This window comes from Anarrhichthys ocellatus, unplaced genomic scaffold (assembly GCF_004355925.1).
Source record: "Anarrhichthys ocellatus isolate YVR2014 unplaced genomic scaffold, GSC_Weel_1.0 scaffold10, whole genome shotgun sequence".
In the NCBI taxonomy this organism is placed as follows: Eukaryota; Metazoa; Chordata; class Actinopteri; order Perciformes; family Anarhichadidae; genus Anarrhichthys; species Anarrhichthys ocellatus.
In genome coordinates this window covers 2,498,621-2,519,142 of record NW_022280040.1, presented here as the reverse complement: position 1 = coordinate 2,519,142, position 20,522 = coordinate 2,498,621, and the positions used below count along the sequence as shown (strand labels likewise).

Below are 20,522 nucleotides of genomic sequence, written 5' to 3'. Positions count from 1 at the left end.
ATTTCTATTGGCATTGTCTGGATTCTCGGATGTTTTTGCAATAAATGCTATGTGATTTCCATCTTCTCCATTATCAAGAATGCAATCCAGTTTGTAAGAAGGCAGCTGTGTCAGAGGCTCCTGAGGGGAATTAATCAGGGAGGGGTATTTGAAAATATCGAAACAAATGAGCAGAGTACCGTTGCGTTTAATGATAAAAGAGTTCCATCTTCAAATAAATGAGATGAATAAATTATTCCCTTAGCATGCCATAATTGAAATATCATAATTACAAAAAGAGTTTGACAAAGTAATTTAGTAATACCCAAATGCTGTTTGGAATCGGCGGAAAAGTGGTCAGTTTCGTGGATTCGTTAACTCTAAAATTAGGCAGATGTTTTAATTTATACAGAAACACATCCAAGGATTCAATTCCTCTCCGTGAAATATCGGTGTATTTGTATTGTGCAGCTGGGAAACACCAGTAAAAGTAGGAAGCCTCTACGTTCACGTGGTGAGAATAAGACACAGACACACACACTCATACTTGTTATTCCAAGTGAGCATTGCTATAGAAGCACGTTTGTGCACAGTTTCAAAATGTAACATCCACTCCTACGTGTCGGTCACCTTACCTGGCTGCTGAATAAGGCCTGGGTTGCAGTTTCGGCAAAAGCTCTGAAAAAGGCATGCAAAGCTGTCAATCATCCCGCTGCATCGCTGCTGTGACACAGACACCCATGATAGAGAGCAGACAAAATAAGTGAAAGTCATCTTGGCCCATTGAGACGTCCTACCTACCAATCTATCCCCACCACCACCACCACCACCCAAGTTACAGTCTTGTTTCTAGGACACACTTCTATATTTATGAAATTACAAACTCAGGGTTATGGAATCCCCAAGTGTCCAGATGTGGAGCCAGTGGGAAACAGATTGCTTATGCAGACCTTATTTCAATGCCAGCCATGAAGGTGCCCTCTTTTGGGTAATATGCACCGTGCCTCGGAAATCGGGATAATGTGTCAGAGAAATCAGGAAAAAAAACAAAACTTTGAAGAGTGAGAGTTAACTTTTCACCCAGCAGCACCGAGATTTGCCATTCGCTACGCTTTGACCACCATCAGCTATTAGATGTGGGCATGAAGTGATGTGCTTGCTGTGTACTCTCCGTCAGAAGAACCTGGAAAAGTAAAGCCGCACCATATGAACCAGCTTGGGCCTTACAATAACACATTTTTCTGCTAAATTGCTTGGAAAAGACAAACAGCTGGACTACATCTGCTCTCTCCTCTTTTTTCTGGATCTCTCTGACATCTAAACAGCTCAGGGTGTTTGCAAGACAGCGCCGCAATTTGACGACCATTTCATCTCTTTGAGCGGAGAGAGGTTTTGTTTTTTTTTTTGGTAAAAGGTGATACATGAAAACACTTGAAAACATTGGCCTTGCCCAAACAGCAGCCTTCTACAAAAACATTTGTCTAGATTTCTTTCAGATACTGAAAGAAAAACAACTCAAGGATCAACACTTCATTTTTAGAGAGCATGGTGGGCTAATGACATACGGACTAAACTATAACTGCATTCCTCGAAGATGATGCAGTATAAACATGGAACAGAAAAATGTTTTGTTTATAATTCATCTATATAAAGGAAGACCTTTGGGTGTCCGGTAGAGTTATGTTGTTGAAACTAGACCGTACGTCAATCTGACAAAAAGAAAAGCAGATTTGTTCACTGGGCCATCTCAACGATAAAGATTTGTTTTTCCCCCCAAGGACAGAGTTCATATATAAAACAGTCAAGTTAGCCAGCTGCTTTGAGAAAGCCTCAGAGATTATCAGATTATTTAGCACAAAAATATAGAAGTATATACAATGTCATATCCAATGCTTTTCTTTTGTATACAAAGATGCTTATAATCCCATACGGGATGGACCAAATGTTTGGCATGACACAGAGCTTTACTAAAGGGGGCTTTTTTTTCTTAAAAAGACGTTTAAATGTTTAGACACACTGGCCTTGCTTTGTGATAATCTATATGCTTTTGCTTTAAATAGTAAAAAAAGATGACAGTTTTTATTCCAATAAATTATTTGAACTAAACTGCAACAGGGAGGATGAAAACAATCCTTCATGTTTTCAACATTTCTCAAAAACAAAAAACAAGTAATCACCTTAAGGGCAAAATCTGTTTGGAAAAATCCCCCCCCCCCCCCCCCACACACCACATTTCCAGTAAACCTTTCCATCAGCAGCCAATGGAAACACACACACGTCTGCGTCAGCCGGTGTATCATATACATTAACACAATCCTGTGCAGCTGCACGGTGTCGGAGTTGCCTTTCTATCACAGAGTGACAGCTCATGTCCGAAACAGAGGACAATCAATCCATCATCGCACCTCACTGCACCGTGATGATACTGCTGCTGGATCCAAAAGGATATATCACTTTTAAAACCTCAGAGTGAAAAGCAGCTGTTTTGTGGATTGAGGGTACATCTTAAAAAAATATGCATTTCCAAAAAAGGAGTCTGTTCCCAAAAAAAAAAAAAAAGAAAACACAGTCCCAGGGTCCCTGCTATGTTCACAAATGATCATTTTCAGGGGTACCATCGATCACACTGCACAACAACATAATCTATTCCATCTCAAAAGTCTCACTGTGCCGCAATTTATATGCAGAGGTACAACTTTTGTGTGAAAAAAAAGAAAAGAGATAGCTATGTGGTTGAGCATAAAAGTTTTACTTCTTTAGATATGGATGGTTTTGTTGGCTGCAGATGGAATTAGGGAGGTTTGTTGGCATTAAAGCATTAAGAAGAATTCTCCTAGCGAAGATTTTCCTTTCTTTTCTTTTTATAATAGCCCGCAAATGCTAATTTCATGTTACTTCTGAGAAAAGGGCCTGCGTGCTCGTGGGTTTCCAAAAACCATAGGTCTTCCCTGGCATTCCATTATATCTTATATGAGTAAAGTGGGAATACAGTTGTGTGAAAAAGTGTTTGCCCCCTTCCTGATTTCTTATTTTTTTGCATGTTTGTCACACTTAAATGTTTCAGATCATCAAACAAATTTAATTATTAGACAAAGATAACACAAGTAAACACAAAATGCAGTTTTTAAATGAAGGTTTTTATTATTAAGGGGAAAAAAGAAATCCAAACCTACATGGCCCTGTGTGAAAAAGTGATTTGCCCCCCCCTGTTAAAACATAAATTAACTGGTTTATCACATCTTTGGAAAGCCGAGTTCAATTTCTCTAGCCACACCCAGGCCTGATTACTGCCACACCTGTTCTCAATCAAGAAATCGCTTAAATAGGACCTGCCTGACAAAGTGAGGTAGACCAAAAGATCCTCAAAAGCTAGACATCATGCTGTGATCCAAAGAAATTCAGGAACAAATGAGAAACAAAGTAATTGAGATCTATCAGTCTGGAAAAGGTTACAAAGCCATTCCTAAAGCTTTGGGACTCCAGCGAACCACAGTGAGAGCCATTATCCACAAATGGCGAAAACATGGAACAGTGGTGAACCTTCCCAGGAGTGGCCGGCCGACCAAAATTACCCCAAGAGCGCAGCGACGACTCATCCAAGAGGTCACAAAAGACCCCAGAACAACATCCAAAGAACTGCAGGCCTCACTTGCCTCAATTAAGGTCAGTGTTCATGACTCCACCATAAGAAAGAGACTGGGCAAAAATGGCCTGCATGGCAGAGTTCCAAGACGAAAACCACTGCTGAGCAAAAAGAACATAAAGGCTCGTCTCAGTTTTGCCAGAAAACATCTTGATGATCCCCAAGACTTTTGGGAAAATACTCTGTGACTGACGAGACAAAAGTTGAACTTTTTGGAAGGTGTATGTCCCATTACATCTGGCGTAAAAGTAACACGGCATTTCAGAAAAGGAACATCATACCAACAGTAAAATATGGTGGTGGTAGTGTGATGGTCTGGGGCTGTTTTGCTGCTTCAGGACCTGGAAGACTTGCTGTGGTAAATGGAACCATGAATTCTGCTGTCTACCAAAAAATCCTGGAGGAGAATGTCCGGCCATCTGTTCGTGACCTCAAGCTGAAGCGCACTTGGGTTCTGCAGCAGGACAATGATCCAAAACACACCAGCAAGTCCACCTCTGAATGGCTTAAGAAAAACAAAATGAAGACTTTGGAGTGGCCTAGTCAAAGTCCCGACCTGAATCCAATTGAGATGCTGTGGCATGACCTTAAAAAGCACTGTAAAAGACTCATTGCCAGTTATCGCAACGCTTGATTGCAGTTGCAGCTGCTAAGGGTGGCCCAACCAGTTATTAGGTTTAGGGGGCAATCACTTTTTCACACAGGGCCATGTAGGTTTGGATTTTTTTCCCCCTTAATAATAAAAACCTTCATTTAAAAACTGCATTTTGTGTTTACTTGTGTTATCTTTGTCTAATATTTAAATTTGTTTGATGATCTGAAACCTTTAAGTGTGACAAACATGCAAAAAAATAAGAAATCAGGAAGGGGGCAAACACTTTTTCACACAACTGTATATGTGATGTGCAGTGCGCTCTCTGTGACCGGGAAACATTTATGTTGAGAGGGGGAGAGCCGTCCTTTTGGGATACAGACGCATTCACTTTCCTTTCTTCCACAGGTCACAATAAAGCTAAAGAAAACAAATAATAATAAAGCTTCACCCCGGTACGATTCAATTTGAACCCTGAAGTAAATTGAAAAAGATGCTCATGGACAGCATTCACCTCCCTGGAGCAATGACCCCAAAGTTTTCATCTGACACATTATGTGGACCATAGAACAAGAGCACTGACTCTGGGATGCAGGTATCTTTCTCACTTTATATCCAGCATTTACTTTTATACCCAGCATGCACTTGGCCAAAGACACCTGGGCTTAGATGACATCGCTCCTCATTATTTATAGTTGGTGTATAACAGCATAAACTCTGATCAGCAAACACCTCCCCTAGTGCAAAAGATGCAGCGGTGTGCTTTACAAGTGACACACCGAGTCAGAGTTGACCATTAAGCTATGATCACACTGATCCGAAGCGGTTTGTTTGTGTCCTTGCAAAGCTCACCCTAAATAACAGCTGTTGTCCTGAAGGCTACATTTTTCACGAGGGCGCGATCGGCGCGATTCCCAATTTCTGCATCAGTTCACCACTGAAAAAGGTGCTGTGGTTGGCAAGTATCGGCCAAAAATAACTGACATTGGGGGAGGCCAAGAGCTGTGACACAGCTGTTTTAGAGGACAACTCAACTTGTATGTAAAGCTGCAGCCAACTAATTTCACTGTCTGGTAAGTTTCAGTCAAAGCTTATTAGATCTATACTGAATGACCATCCAGCTATCTTAATGAGCTGGGGGAACACAGCAGTCTTCTACCAACAGTTGGCTCACAGCAAAAAAAAAAGATCAATATTATTAGCGGGGAGGGAAATTATGGGTAAACTGAGAAAGAAAAATCTCTTGACTTGCAGCTATAATACTGCCATTATATTCACAGGAAATGCGACACAAAAATCATATTGGAGCTACATGAATTTACAATGAGACAAGGAAACGAGATGATCCTTTGGGGAGCCCTCTGATGTACAACGCTCGGACCATTCAGTGTAATTAAATGCTCTCACAAAAATCAGCCTTGAGCCTGGGCTCATAAATCTCGCTTTACTGGGGCTACAGTGACCCCTGCTGGGTGAAAACGACCCCGACAGACAAATCTGCACAGCTGAAAAATACAGAAGGTACACTTGACATGAGCCGAGATCTTTTCAAAATATAAATGCATATTTCTGAGGTAAATTACTCCACTGATCATTTGTACAGGTGCAGTCTAAATCCCAATCTCGTGTCAATCACTGTAATTCATAATTTGCGTCGGGCTACATGAAAGCATGTATATGTGAATCTATTAAAATAATAATTCTTGACAACAAACCGTTGGTCCAGAAGGATCAAAACATTACGCATGTATATGATCAATAAATTGTTATGCTGAGCAAGAGCAGCATGTGTGTGTGTGATCTAATTGACAAAAAATGTGCCAGAAATGTGCCCTGTTTTTCTCATTAGTCACTGGATTATTGTTATGCATAAAATGTACCCATTTACTGTGTGACGGGGAGATTAGAAGGAAAAGGACAAAACAATAATGTCATATTTGATCCGATTTTGTACTTGGTGGTTCTCACGTTATGCAATAAATCTCTCAAGAATGATTTTTTTTTTACCCAATAACGCTGATTATCAGATAACAGCAGGCGCTCTGACCTATGAGGAGGCTGAGAGGAGGCGAGCAGGATGGGAAGGCTGCGAAGAGCTCCAGGACGCTGAGGCTGGAGTCTCTCACGTACAGGTTGTAGTCCGCGTTGCCTTGTCTGCTGCAGAGCTCCTGCAGTCTCCTCTTCTGCACACCGTCGCCCGTGTGCTCCACCAGCGCTCGCAGAAATGCCTGACAGAGAGAGACAGGAAATCAGATGTTAAGTCACTCGAAGTCAGCGGCGATGTATCCATTTACAACTGTGAAAAGAAGAGGCATTTAACACATTTTCTAATGTTAAAGTAGGGAAAGATTCAATGCCACGTTGCACACAGCTTATAGAAAATGTAAGGTTAGTTTTCTCGGTGCATAGAAACTGCAGAGGGAGACCTTGATAGCAGCCCAGTTGTGGAACCCGGCCATTATACGACACACAATGCACTTTCTATCCCCATAGAATTGCCATTTAGTTTCGAAACGCTTATGACGCAACTGAGACATTAGCAGCGGCGTTTTAATCCTTTAAACAAATTCATCAAAATCAATTAATGCAATCAATTAGGACGTTACATTTGCAGGAGACAGTCTGCTGTTTAACTGGTATTTCATCAGTTATTGTTAATCTTTTTGTAGGCTGTGATGCAAATTACAGGATTAAAAAGGATCATGAATAAATATGAAAATGCCACTCATGAGCAACTTTTGGAGTGATTTTACTTCATTGCGCAACGATTAAGCACTCTGATACAGTAATCACAACTTCTGAATATTTGTCATCCCGACTGTTCTGTGAAATGATTCATTATAGATTATGAGAGCTTTGCACTGGAATCATTATTATCCCTATCTTCCGATCCATACTGTACGGACAGCACTTCAACACTATTTGAACAGCATCAAGACGTAGTGTCTGTATCTGATACAGTCTGTGAATAGCTTCAGTAATAACGTTCACTTTTGTCTCAGTAGAAATGGCATTCCAGGTCATCCCACTTACATCTTTCTGTATTTGATGCTGTTATGAATATTATTGGGAGTTGTACTCACTGGGAGGCTGTGGTGATAATCTAACTATCCTAAAAAAACTAAATCAGGTAATATAAATCGTATAGGTGTTGTACCTGCTTCAGCAAAACAGATGAACTGCTTGAATTACACACACAGGTGTAAAATAAAACCTATAAAGCCTCTAGACAGCAGTTTAACCTGAAACAAAACATATTTCCAGTCTGTGCACACGTCTTATGTACAGCAGGGGATTGAACTGATGGCAGCTGTTACAATTAGGATGTACTATATCTTTCTGACACGATGTCATTTTGATTTGCAAGGTTGAAACGCTTTTCTGATTGAAAAAAAAAGAAAAAGACAGTAGAAATCTGGAGTAATGTTTCCCTATTGTCTCTTAATTTACCATACCAACCCAGCAATATCGTATTGCATGTCATATATATTTAAGGCTTAATAACACAATAGAACATGTCTTTTGAAAAAAAATGTAGTATGTAGTGTGGCATCATCATATAAGCGATGTTGTGTTATAAGTGTACACTGCTGTTTACAAAGAGCGGTAAAGTACTGATGCAGCTCCTGCCAGAGGGAAATGAATGGTTTTCATTTTAGTTCGACTATAATGTCTTTTTATAATGCATCTAACTTGCACACAATCTGGATGAAAGTGTAAATAACTTGAGAGATGGAAATCGGAAAAGGAGCACAGGAAGTTAGCTACCGTCACTACAGCAATAATATTTCAAAAGAACGTTGCAAATGTCGGATGAACCGAAACTCAAGCACCCATTGAGTACCCATATGCCTGTTTAGTAAGCAAATCATCTTACAATATGGGAATAAAATAAATAATAAAACAGGAAGATTCGCATCAACATATAATTACTCTTCTCCATAAAGTACAATACTTTTCTCCAACGTGTGCTCCAGCTGGAAAAGAACATGTCACCCTCTTATTATGCTGATATCCAGTGGGTCATATTGGAAAGCGGCTTGACCAATGCAATTTAAAGAGTAAGTAGCAGTAGTACAATGTCTAGACATCAATTACCTTCTTAGGCACACTTCTGATCTCTAGACACCATGTGAGCAGGTACAGCAGAGAAATGTTCTGGGACATGGATGGCAGCTGATGGTAGGATGGCAGCTGGGCACCTATGACCAGGAAGGAGAGGAAGAATGTAGGAATTATTATAGATATGAATGTCAAACATAAGAGTCTTTTGGAAAATGCAAACATGAGTTTGCAATGTGCCGCCATCATTGGGATATTATGTTGTCAGTGATGTATAATTGTTGGGAATCTGCTATGTTACAGTGTTCTTTTCAAGAGTACATTGGATGCATGTTAAAATCACCTGACACACATACTTTACCTTTTTTCTTGGTGTCTTTACTAAGAGACATGTGTACTCGGTGGTTCCTCTGGTCATGAAGGCCCAGTCGGTGGAGCACGTCCTCCACCTCCTCGGCTTTGTTTGGGCAGAACACATCAAACGAGTCCCCTGGATGATAGGTCACCATCGGGGGAGCCTAAGAATGAAAAAAAAAGATCTATCTTAAATCCAAACTTACATTGCAGGTTCCAAAAAATGTCAAAAATTAACATTATTCTGTCAAACTTACAGAAATGTCCAGCTCTAAGAGAAGGGCCCTCTTGACTGAATCTCCTCTGGTCAGCTGAACCGCCCTGGATATGGGAGCCGCATGGAGAGTCTCTTTGTTCAACGGTCCAACAATCTGAAAGAAAACATTTTCTAAGATGAAGGCTGAAATATGGAACAAACAACTGCTTTTATCAGCAGCATCCTTCCCCACCTGTTCCACTGAGTCCACCTCCTGAAGAGAGACATCGAGGTAGGGAGGAGGCAGAGCAGGAACATTAAGAGGCAACTCAGACAGCGGCGGGAGGGAGCATGTCAGTGAGGCCGCCAATGCAACACCGGGAACTCCAGCATTCCCAGTCTGCGTCTTCGGTGCCGATGTGGAAACACTGGCAGTACCACGAGACTGCGACGCCAACACAGGGCTGCCTGCAGGAAAAGCTGGCCTGAGATCAGAAACAGCAGTCTGTGTAGCAGAAGATGAAGCAAATTTGGAGAGCGTTTCTGCGGATGCTTTGATCGACTCGCAGCTTTGGTGGTCAGTTATTCCCAAGAGGTTAAGTTGGACATGCGGTATGGATGAATCAGGAGTTTCCTTTGGTCCCCCTGCTTCTCCTTTCAAAACGTCAGACTTATCAGAAGCCATTTTTGATAAGGCTCCTTTGATTGCTTTCCACAGTCCCTCAATCCAGGGTTCCACAACCACCTCCAGCCTGGAGAGAACAAAGCCCACAAAATGATACACAGCAGTGGAATAAAAGAAAAAGGGAGAAACAGAGGGGATGTGTCATAGGCTGAAATGCTAAAAGTTGGATGTCTATGCTGCAGAACTTACCCTACACCATCATCTGCATATCCCGTCGCATAGAATTGTTTTGCTCTGAGTTCCTGCAGACGACGCTCAATTGTCTTCCCACAGTTGCAGAAATCTGCATAATTTGTGTCTCCTAAAGCTGGAGCAGACAGAGGAAAACAGATGAAGATGTCTCAAGCCAGCAACAGCTCAGAAAGCAAACAGAGCAGTGCTCTGCATTTTAATGATTTATATACAAATATGTTTTGCAAATCAAGTTCCCAATATCAACCGGGCTTCCTCAGACCGTCATTATAGAATTTACCTAAAAGTGCATAGCAAAGGTGTGTATAGTGGTCAGTGGAGAGGGTCTTCTTCTTGATGCGCTTTACAAATTGGAGGGCATTGTCTGGTGGTTCCCCGTCTCCAGTAGTAGACACAATAAAGACCACTGGGGCATTCTCCTTCTCCAAATTGTACTGAAACCAGTTCAATGATTAACCAGTGAGTTGTGTTTCCACTAATCAATGCAAAAAACTCATGACAATAACATCCAGTGAATCATCAGGCAACGTCACAGTTATTAAGATGTCATCCATGTGTTTATTGTGTGTCAGCAGCCATGCGGTGGAAGAGAGGCTTTGACAGCTCTTGCTTCAAGTTAAACGCGTACAATGTTTAATAGCTACCTTCTCAGTGTGGCTCAAGCAACTGAGCTCAGCAACCAGTCCGTGCTCCTCGGCCTCCTCAGCTATTCCTTCGGCGAGGGACTCGGCTTGGCCCTTCTGAGATCCGTAGAGAACCACAAACCGAGGCTTCACTTCACATGGCATGCTGGAGAATCCAGAAAAACATAACTTCATTTGTAGATTTACATATTAAATGACCATCCTTAATGGACTTTTGACTTGTAGGAAAGGACACAGGTGATAGTTTTGATGGCTATGTTTTGTGTAAATCCATTCACAACTCCAGGACCCTAAAACGTAGGCGGCTGTATGCAATCATCCACATGTGCCTTGACAAAAAATACTCCAGTAATAGAATTATTAAATCATTACTTATGTCTTGTATTTTAAAAATTCAAATTGCTTGGAATTGCATGGTCTTTTGGGAGCAGAGAAAGAAATGTGCATGACACACACATGTGTTAACAACATAGAGCTGAACTGAGGCAACGCAACTTCTATTGAGGTGATTTAAAATCCAGTATTCAGTTGTCGAGCTGCGTTTTCAGAGGTATCTCTTCTTACCGACATACTGTACATTTTGACAGGTAACAGACAGTCTGCCACGGAAAAGCCTGGCTAACAACAGCCCTGAACACCACTATAAAGTAACCGGACATTGCATCAGTTTTTCACGGAAAGTTAGCGCTACAGAAGTACGCGTGGGTTCAAGCCTATATGCATACATATTCAAATGTATAATTTTTAAAACTAAGTACGGCTTCTAACATTTATTTAGAAGTATGTATAAATCAAGATATGCTTTTTTACCTTTCAAAACAGCTGTGGAAATCCACTCAATCCAGTCACGGAATTTTAGCATCTCTGAAATTCTCGCGAGATCTTGGGCACCGACTGAGTTTGAACGAGATTGGAATGAACCACATTACAAAACAGATCTTTTCAGTTCTAACGTTGGAATATTCTTTATGAAAAGCTTTTTAAAAATTATTTTCAAGAACCATTTAAAAAAAGTTACGTTAATCATGTATTTCCATTCTGGGTAAAAGAGTGTTTAAATATGTAATTAAAAACACACACGTGACGCTACTTGGTTCCGCCATCCCCGCCCGTAGACCCTTCCAGAAGTCTCAGGCAGACTCGTGGGTTTTGCTGTTCTGCCTCACTTCTGATTTTCATCGTTAAAACTCATCATCTTAACAGTTGGACACTTTCAAAGTGTTCCGAGCCCTCGGTCAACATGTCCTCTATGGGGACACTTGCTTTCGATGACTATGGGAGGCCTTTTCTCATCATTAAAGACCAGGACACGAAGACGCGGTTATCGGGCATTGACGCACTTAAGGTACAATGGGCTAGCTAACGGGGCTCAGCTGCAGCATGTTAGCAATTAGCTTTTAGTTGCATGACATTTGATGCGTTAAGCAAATACAATAATTTCTACTATTCAATGTTTGGATTTTAAATCATACACTCAATTGGCAAGCTGAGGTGTTGGTGCATTAACAATAGAATAGCATTGTTCAAAGGATTAGCTAGTCGGGCTAACATCGAGGCCCATGTGCGTTCTTGGGTGTTGCTACAATGACCATCAAAAATGGTCATTATTGATGCACATTATTTCCAAATCTTTCTTGGAGACGGTAACTTCAATCTGTCTTCAGCACAACGTTAGAGACCAAGGATAATATCGTAACGTTATTTAAAATGTGCGCTGACATGGACATTGTGCTTGTGATTTTTGCAGTCTCATATTATGGCAGCCAAGGCTGTCGCGTCAACGCTGAAGACATCTTTGGGACCTAATGGTGAGTATAAACCAGTGCAGTTACTTTGGCCCATATGATTCGAGAGGGCTAGATGAGTGCGTAGTTGCGCAAATAAATACAATTAACCACTACTTTGTCAATTTCGTAGCCCTCATTCAATTATCAGCCATTTACATTTCATTTTTAGCCAAGATTATACTTCTCTTTAACCGTTTTTTGTTTCTTTATTTGCATCCAGGTCTTGACAAGATGATGGTTGACAAGGATGGAGAGGTGACTGTCACAAACGATGGAGCCACTATTCTCAGCCTGATGGATGTGGACCACCAGATTGCCAAACTCATGGTGGAGCTTTCCAAGTCCCAGGATGATGAGATTGGTGATGGAACCACTGGAGTTGTTGGTAAGTGAAAGGATGGATGATGGTGATGATAAAGGGGGGTGTTTGGCTGTAAACCTGGATTGGGATTATCAATACATCATCAAACCCAGCTATTGTGGGTGTGGTCTTACTGTGTTTTCCTCTTCCTCCTCAGTGCTGGCTGGTGCTCTGCTCGAGCAGGCCGAGCAGCTGCTGGACCGTGGAATCCACCCCATCAGGATCTCTGACGGTTATGACCAGGCCGCACGTGTTGCCATAGAGCAGCTTGACAAAATTGCGGAAACCTTAGTCTACGATCCCAACAACACAGAACCGCTCGTTGAGACCGCCATGACAACATTGGGATCCAAAATGTGAGCCCCGTAGACACAGAATTGTTGTTTGGTTTTGTTATTGGGTTTCTAATTTTCATGATATTAATTGGGTAGACAAAATATTAGAAACAGTAAGGGCGTGCATCTTTCCCTCTCAAGACCATTCGATATGTATTTTGATAAATGGTCTGTGATACAAAAACGATACTGTTAACCATGTAATGATTTGATACCGTTCAATATAGCACTACTTTGATTTGATTCAGTTTAACGTAATTATTATAGTATTCTCACAATGTGTCATATATTTCCTGTACCAATATGGCTCAATGCAGCACATTGGCCATGGTCATAATTTTGTAAAAAAAAATGGGAAACCAATAAGGCAACATCTTCAGACAAACGGGTGTTTTAAATCTACAGGAAACACTAAGTGGACAAACGAGTGTTCTGTCTCTGCATCCAATCGACTGACACCATGCCTACCCAGCTAGCTGCTATATCACTGTAGCATTGGCATACTAGGACAGTGTAGAACAGCAGTGGAACACTAGCTGCTCTACGCTAGTCATGCTAATTTACTTGCGTTTGCTAACCTTAAGTCATAGAAGTCGCCAAAACTCTTGTTGAATGTAGCTTAGCCTTCGACATACAAAACGTTCGCCTGACACGTTTTAATCCCATTTGTTTTTGAGACTCTTCATAGCTTGTTACCTAGCCTGCTCCCCACTAGTGACTGCCTAGTTTGCATGCATGACTTTTGGTCATATCTTTCATTCGAGACCATCATATAGTAGAATAAAGTGACAGCTATGATGTAGCATCTTAAAGTTCTACTGTTGTCTTTCAGTATCAACCGGTGTCACAGACAGATGGCAGAGATTGCAGTCAATGCCATCCTCACTGTCGCCGACATGGAGAGGAAGGATGTCGACTTTGAGCTCATCAAGATGGAGGGCAAAGTGGGAGGCAAGCTGGAGGACACGCAGCTCATCAAGGGAGTCATAGTTGACAAGGAGTTCAGCCACCCTCAGATGCCCAAGGTACAAACCAGGGGAATGTCACAATTGGATGATTTCACAGGCTCCATTTCGAGTTTCGTCTTCGATGACCACTGATGTTGACATCAACTATTTTATTTCCCCACTCAGCTTCTGAAAGATGTTAAAATTGCCATCCTTACCTGCCCGTTTGAGCCACCTAAGCCCAAGACCAAGCATAAGTTGGACGTGACCTCTGTTGAGGACTACAAAGCTCTCCAGAAATATGAAAAGGAGAAGTTTGAGGAGATGATCCACCAGGTTAGTGCTGCAGGAAGGTACTAAAACTGAATTCTTCACATCTGCACTGGCACATGTGCTTGAAATGTGAACTCGTATTTCTCTTTTAGGTCAAAAGCAATGGTGCGACCTTGGCCATTTGCCAGTGGGGCTTTGACGATGAAGCCAACCACCTTCTGCTGCAGAACGACCTGCCAGCCGTGCGCTGGGTCGGAGGGCCTGAGATCGAGGTGAGCGATGTTTCTCACATGATAGAAATACCGCCACAGCCCTCACCACTTTGATCAATCATACTAGTATTTTGTCTCTGCTTAAGTGTATATTGTCTATTGTTTTCTCTGCAGTTGATCGCCATCGCCACAGGAGGCCGCATCGTGCCGCGGTTCTCCGAGTTGACACCAGAGAAGCTCGGCATAGCTGGTGTGGTGAAGGAGATCTCCTTTGGCACCACAAAGGATCACATGTTGGTTATCCAGGAGTGCAAAAACACCAGGGCTGTAACCATTTTCATCCGTGGAGGCAACAAAATGGTAAGCACAAATGGGACTCTTACGCCCCTCAACATACCAATTTATGTTAATCTATCCTTCTTGGTTCACCTTTTTATTGTATCTCTCATCAGATCATTGAGGAGGCCAAGCGCGCTCTCCATGATGCCCTGTGTGTAACCCGCAATCTGATCAGAGACAACCGTATCGTGTATGGAGGAGGAGCTTCAGAGATCTCATGTGCTCTGGCTGTCAACCAGGCTGCAGATAAGGTGAGACGCACTACAACCCACAGATGCTTTTCACAATTCATCTAAATTAAATATGGTTTTCCTTTATTAGAATCAAAGGTAAATATCCCACACACCTTTTCTGTTTCTCTGGCTGATCTGGTCTTTATTTCTGCCCCTAGTGCCCATCCTTGGAGCAGTATGCAATGAGGGCATTTGCTGATGCTATGGAGGTCATCCCGATGGCACTGGCTGAGAACAGTGGCTTTAACCCAATCCAGACCATGGCGGAGGTCAGAGCCAGACAGGTCAAAGAGAAAAACCCCTACCTCGGCATCGACTGTCTGCATCACAACACCAATGGTAAGGAAGCAATGGTCAGACGCCGCGTTGTAGTGTCAAAGCAAGACGGCATGATATTAAACATTTTGTTTTCCTCCTACACAGACATGAAGCAGCAGCATGTGGTCGAGACCCTGATTGGAAAGAAGCAGCAGATCTCTCTGGCTACTCAGGTGGTCAGGATGATCCTCAAGATCGATGACATCCGAGGCTCCGGGGAGAGCGAGGACTGAATGCCTGGAAGACTTTAAGATTTCTGGGCTGTTTTAGGCACTTCTCCGATCACCATGTCCAAACCGCACTGCGTATTGATATTTATCATTTCATACAAAATGTTCAAGCTGTTGTAGTATCAAAATCCCCATTAAAATGTTGGTCCATTGAAATTGCAAGCCTCCAATAATTTGTGTATTACATTCTTTATTTAAGTTTAGAATTTACAACTGTTGGCAAGCTGATGCATAGGTGTAATTCATTCATGATTATTACATAAACAAAACGACAGACTGCATCCATATTTTGGGCAAAAGTGCTGAAGAGTTTGGACCCTCTATTAACATTTCATTAACGTCACTTCCTCACAACTGCAATGTCATCAATCACACTAACAATTGGGGACCTCAGCTTGCTGTAAATGGCAACTTTTACATTTTCAGTTTTTAATCCTGTGCATAGAAACCTTGTTAAAGTACCATTTCAGACTCACGCTATATGTAACTGACTCCCTATGTTGATTCTTCTGACCTCCTCTACATGTACTTGTTGAGCCAGTTGAGCATGTCTGTCCTAGCCTCCAGGATGCTGGGGTTGTCTGTGGGGTTGACGTCCTCTCTCTTGCGGTGGACAAACCCATGAGTCTGACCAGGAAAGATCTTCACCTGGTAATCAGCTGTGCATTTCTCCTTGAGCTTTGCTTCTAGGACACTCACCTAAAGAGCAAATGGATATCAGAGGGTGTATGGCTAACATGTCATTTTAAATGGAAGATCTGCACCTTTTAAAGTAATTGTGCCATTTCTGCTTTTATTCTAGACTAAATGTTTAATTTGTGGTATAGTTAAACATTAAGCCATGTGGATGTTGCATCAAAGACACCATTTAATGCTCAAGTACCAGTGTGAAGTTTATACCATCTCTATCGACTTAAAGGCAATACTCTAAAAAGCTCCTAAATTCATGCGTATTAACCTGGTCCAGTGGGATAACCTCATCTTTCTCCCCAAAGATGAAGAGCGTAGGAACCTTCAGCTCATACCTGTCTTCTCTTTCACGTACGATCCCTGCACAGTATCACATAAGACCATCATGAAGTCACTGTACAGTAGAATTCTAGAATTAGGAAGAGCAGATTTGGCCACAGGTGACTCATGAATTGAACTGTGAAACATACCGTAGACTGACACTCCTGCTTTGACTTCTGGGTATTGCAAGGCGAGGTAATGTGTGGCAACCCCTCCCCAGCAGAAGCCCACTGCTCCAATGTGTTTGGCCCCACACTGCTCCTTCAGGAACCTCAGCACTGCATCCACCTCTCTGTAGGAGGGAAATATTGAGACTAAAATGTCTTCAAACCAATGTATACAAGAAAATAATGAATGCAACACAAAACTACTAAAGCCACATACATTTTTCAGCTGGACACATCAGCTGCTTAATAAAGTAAAATTGGGCTTTTTAGTTACTTGTTTATTTCCGTGGGCTTTTTGTCTTGAAGCCACTCTGCAAATTTGGACCAGTCATTTGATGGACACCACGGCTCCTTCCCCACATAGAAGTCAGGACACACAGCACTGCATGGAGCAAAAACAATGGCAGAATAAAGCACTGTTAATTAACCAAGTCGTATGTAATCTGCACCTGGCATTTTGAAGCACACACGTGACTATATCACTGTCCACTCTTTCTGTACAGTGTATTGATTTCTCACATGTATCCACTAGCAGCCAGCATATCGGCCATGTATCTTGTGTTGGGGAGCTGCCACCCGTAGATGTCCTGTATGACAATAACGGCCTTGTCGGACGCAGCGGTGGGTTTCACTACGTAAGCCTTGGTGTGCTCGATCTGGACCTCCTGGCCGAGCCCTTCATATTCCACCTTATCCCCGATATGACAGGGACAGGGCTTTGCTTCATTGGCCATCTGCTGACAGAGCAGAGCAGACAGTCAGCCGGAAACAGGTTGAATGTGGTCAGCGAAAGTCATGCTTAGACCCGGGAGTCACATAATTACACAAGCGTTCGCGCAACACAATGACAAGGCAAGTTGCAAAAATACCTCATTTTCCAATATCCCCTCTTAGCCTCAAATTCAATCATTTTAGAAATGAATGTGCATTTGTAAATCAGTTTTATACCGTAGTATTTTCCGGTCTTTGCGATGAAAAAGAAAACAATCTGGAGTACTTTGCAGGGCTCAAAAAGTTGCAGCCAGAGTTCCAGACAGACTGAAATAATTCACACAAATAATGAATTTCCTGCCAGGATCTTCAAAATAAAAGCTGTAATTTCAACATTCCACATGTTCTAAAATAGCGTGTACAAAAAGCAATTGAAAGGTGGGTTCAACACAATGTCATTGTGTTATTTTTTCCCTTGTATCTGATAATGATAATCACAAAATAATATCTTTCCAACTTTACCGAACTGAGTAACAGCAAAAGCTACAATCTCCAAATATTGTTTAGCGTGATGTGTTCTTTTTAAATACTGCAGCATGAATTCTAAAGTGGTTATTAATTTGGCTACTTATTATGTGCGGTGTTAGTACAATGGATTATTCAATAACCATCAATATCTATTCTATTTAGCTAAGTAGGTTGCTCAAGTTGACCAAGACTTTCAGCAGGGAAAGTATTATCATAAGTGCATTGGACATTACCGTTATTATAATTATATGTCTATTTGAAGGCATACAATGCATCTTTTCCTCCGACATGTCTCTCAAAAGGCACCGCTGGGATTCGAACCCAGGATCTCCTGTTTACTAGACAGGCGCTTTAACCATCTAAGCCACGGCGCCGCTGGTCACGTCATCAGGTGGCACAAAATCAAAAAGTTATGACCAATTGACTTATTACATTTTCCAATTATGTTCATTGCCGATTCATTCTCCATCTTGGCATTGTCTCTATCGCTAAATGTATTATTATGTAAAACATATCTCCAGATGTTTGATAAATTAGGCTTTGCTTGGGTTTTCTGAAACATATCAATATAACCAAAAACAGTGCATTTGCATTATAATTGGTTAGGTTTAAATAAGATGTATTTAAGGATAGGAGAAGATGGTCTAGCAAAAAAGTGGAAAAGTTGGAAGAACATAAAGTTCCAAATTTAGCATTGACATTTTAAGAACAATATTTTATTTTTGTGGTAAAATACCAAAACCAATTTCTGCAAAGATGGACCCCTAGTAGTCAAACTTCATCTACACCTCTGGTCTGATGTGCAGAGGTGCAAGTCTGATGTTATATAAAAGTTGTTGGTTCAACACCCTGCAGATGTCGCTGTTTAACATGGATGGATATTTGATACCCAGTATCTAGAAATATCAGACAGCAAAAGCGAAGAAATGGAGAACACGTTCTCCAATGTTGACACAATAAAGATGTACATATTTAAACTGCTTTTAATTGTGTTTAGAATCAAGCTTCTGATGTTGTGACATTATTGAAATAATCTTCACGGCTTTCCGTTCACTAACCACGTGACTGGTTGTTATGGAAGTTTCCCTGCCGTAAAACTCGAGCCGCTGCGGCAAAACAAAACTGATGTGACAGGAACATTGACGTTAGCGCATGCGTTAGCTATTTTAGCTAGCCATTCGTCTCCCAGGTTTAAACTGTCATTTCAGCAACACGGAGGATGTAACGTTTATGGTCTTACATCCACAAAACACAAAATAAAACCTTTTGTTTGGCGGCGAACACAGACTGGGTGTGAGAGGACACAACGAAGCAAACACTGGTGTACAGTCTGTGGGGGAACCATTTTATGATTCTCAATGCATCCGACACAGCTAGGGATACACTCGTCTCGCTAGCTAAACGATATCGTCTGTGTCGTGGATGGGTCCGCTGTACGAGTCACTCCTGGAAGAAACGGTGACCGGTGCCTAGCGATCATCATGGATACTGCGGAAGAAGGTAAATAAAGATCTAAAGGCATCTCTTTCTCGTTGCTTTTCAACCTGGGGTTTAACTAGCGGTTAGCTTCACTAAGTGCATCACTGCGAAGCTGCTGCTGCACAGCTGGCCTGCTAGTGGTTTATTTAGCATAGCTTGGTAGCCTCACAATGTAACGCTAGTGTGAGGTTAATTCAGGGAGACGGGAGATGACTGATAAAAGTTGTTTTTAATGCAGCCAAACTCAATTAGAGCAGTAATATGATAGAGGGACTATACGTTACTGGTGATGTCATCAGACTGTTGATGTATGGCCACATGGGTTACAAATTGTAACTCACTTAGATGTGTATATATCCAAGTAAACGTTAGCCTGCATCACGATTAAACTCCTTATTCTTAAAGGCACTTGTCTATCAACACACCCTTGTCCCGCCGGTCTCAGTCTGCACATCTCTGGTTTGCTTGGCGTTTGGCGATGGGTATCATCACTCACATGTTGTGTTTGTTTGTTTGTTTGTTTGTTTGTTTGTTTTGTGTGTGCAGCGGATATTTGCCGCGTGTGCCGCTCTGAGGGGACCCCAGACAAACTCTTGTACCACCCGTGTGTCTGCACTGGGAGTATCAAGTTTATCCACCAGGAATGGTAAGTGTGTTTGGCTCCTCAGCTGTCACTTTACTCCCCCCCTACCCGGTACACTTTCTCCTTTTTATGAAACGTTTGTGTGCACTGAAAGATCACTGACACTAATGTGAGTTTAGGCAAAGCTTGGACGCTGTGATAAATTTATTAGTGTATTTGTAAAGGTTGAAGTACAGCGAGACTGTACAACTGATTGTGCCAGTTTTGTTAATAGTTTTGTGTTACAAAATGTATTATTTCTGAAAGAAGAACACAGTGTAATGTTTATTATACTGCCTATCCTGACTCAAGACACATGTGCATAATGTCCTAAAGTAAACCAAAAAACAACCAAGGATCTGCATTCACATGCTCACATCCTAATAGGAACTATACAGTATAATGGATTGTGATACATTTCAGGGTGGTTGCTAAGTAATTGGATAACTTGCATAAGTTATGCCCTATGATTATTCCCACAGTGGTGGCTTGATGGCAAATGCAATTGAAGCATCATGAAAGAATGCAAAACAGGTTCATCCAGGGTGCGTTGTGTCTCTGTTTGTAGTATTGACAATGGTGAAAACAACCCCCCCCCCCCAAAAAAATCACTCGGTTTCCC

At 41.7% G+C, this 20,522-nt stretch overlaps 4 protein-coding genes and 1 non-coding gene across 8 annotated transcripts in view; 2 read left to right on the top strand and 3 right to left on the bottom strand.

Annotated features, from left to right (window-relative positions):
- Nucleotides 1-12,360, bottom strand: part of mtrr (5-methyltetrahydrofolate-homocysteine methyltransferase reductase) — a 35,914-nt gene extending 23,554 nt beyond the window's left edge. The window contains exons 1-10 of one of the 3 annotated variants that reach the window (XM_031850003.1): nucleotides 12,327-12,360; nucleotides 10,348-10,492; nucleotides 9,984-10,137; nucleotides 9,701-9,818; nucleotides 9,080-9,578; nucleotides 8,888-9,001; nucleotides 8,638-8,794; nucleotides 8,313-8,416; nucleotides 6,262-6,442; nucleotides 615-657 (exon numbers count right to left, since the gene is read on the bottom strand). In XM_031850003.1, the coding sequence (XP_031705863.1) occupies nucleotides 615-657; nucleotides 6,262-6,442; nucleotides 8,313-8,416; nucleotides 8,638-8,794; nucleotides 8,888-9,001; nucleotides 9,080-9,578; nucleotides 9,701-9,818; nucleotides 9,984-10,137; nucleotides 10,348-10,491 (1,514 nt within the window). In that variant the 5' untranslated portion in view covers nucleotide 10,492; nucleotides 12,327-12,360. Of the gene's footprint in view, nucleotides 1-614; nucleotides 658-6,261; nucleotides 6,443-8,312; nucleotides 8,417-8,637; nucleotides 8,795-8,887; nucleotides 9,002-9,079; nucleotides 9,579-9,700; nucleotides 9,819-9,983; nucleotides 10,138-10,347; nucleotides 10,894-11,157; nucleotides 11,253-12,326 lie in introns of those variants that run through there. The other 2 variants (XM_031850002.1, XM_031850001.1) reach the window with 2 other exon arrangements.
- Nucleotides 11,445-15,538, top strand: cct5 (chaperonin containing TCP1, subunit 5 (epsilon)). The gene is made up of 11 exons (XM_031850004.1): nucleotides 11,445-11,692; nucleotides 12,095-12,155; nucleotides 12,355-12,519; nucleotides 12,653-12,851; nucleotides 13,663-13,855; nucleotides 13,964-14,113; nucleotides 14,203-14,322; nucleotides 14,437-14,622; nucleotides 14,715-14,852; nucleotides 14,993-15,173; nucleotides 15,258-15,538. The coding sequence occupies exons 1-11, from the start codon at nucleotides 11,588-11,590 to the stop codon at nucleotides 15,383-15,385; spliced, it is 1,626 nt and encodes a 541-aa protein (XP_031705864.1). The 5' UTR covers nucleotides 11,445-11,587; the 3' UTR covers nucleotides 15,386-15,538.
- A 22-nt stretch (nucleotides 15,539-15,560) lies between these two features.
- On the bottom strand, nucleotides 15,561-17,603 carry cmbl (carboxymethylenebutenolidase homolog (Pseudomonas)). 2 transcript variants are annotated; one of them, XM_031850006.1, is made up of 6 exons: nucleotides 17,509-17,603; nucleotides 17,080-17,297; nucleotides 16,835-16,942; nucleotides 16,543-16,685; nucleotides 16,341-16,432; nucleotides 15,561-16,081 (listed from the first exon to the last, which is right to left on the bottom strand). In XM_031850006.1, the coding sequence occupies exons 2-6, from the start codon at nucleotides 17,292-17,294 to the stop codon at nucleotides 15,902-15,904; spliced, it is 738 nt and encodes a 245-aa protein (XP_031705866.1). In that variant the 5' UTR covers nucleotides 17,295-17,297; nucleotides 17,509-17,603; the 3' UTR covers nucleotides 15,561-15,901. The 2 variants fall into 2 exon arrangements, with proteins under 2 accessions (XP_031705866.1, XP_031705865.1); XM_031850005.1 differs by having other exon boundaries at nucleotides 17,080-17,294.
- A 496-nt stretch (nucleotides 17,604-18,099) lies between these two features.
- trnat-agu (transfer RNA threonine (anticodon AGU)) lies at nucleotides 18,100-18,173 on the bottom strand. Its single transcript has one exon. It is a non-coding gene; the product is annotated as a tRNA-Thr (tRNA).
- Nucleotides 18,174-18,919: 746 nt separating this feature from the next.
- LOC116385140 (E3 ubiquitin-protein ligase MARCH6) overlaps nucleotides 18,920-20,522 on the top strand; it is a 12,984-nt gene continuing 11,381 nt past the window's right edge. Inside the window, exons 1-2 of the mRNA XM_031850356.1 lie at nucleotides 18,920-19,299; nucleotides 19,825-19,924. Coding sequence (XP_031706216.1) covers nucleotides 19,281-19,299; nucleotides 19,825-19,924 — 119 coding nt within the window. The 5' untranslated portion in view covers nucleotides 18,920-19,280. The remainder of the gene's footprint in view (nucleotides 19,300-19,824; nucleotides 19,925-20,522) is intronic.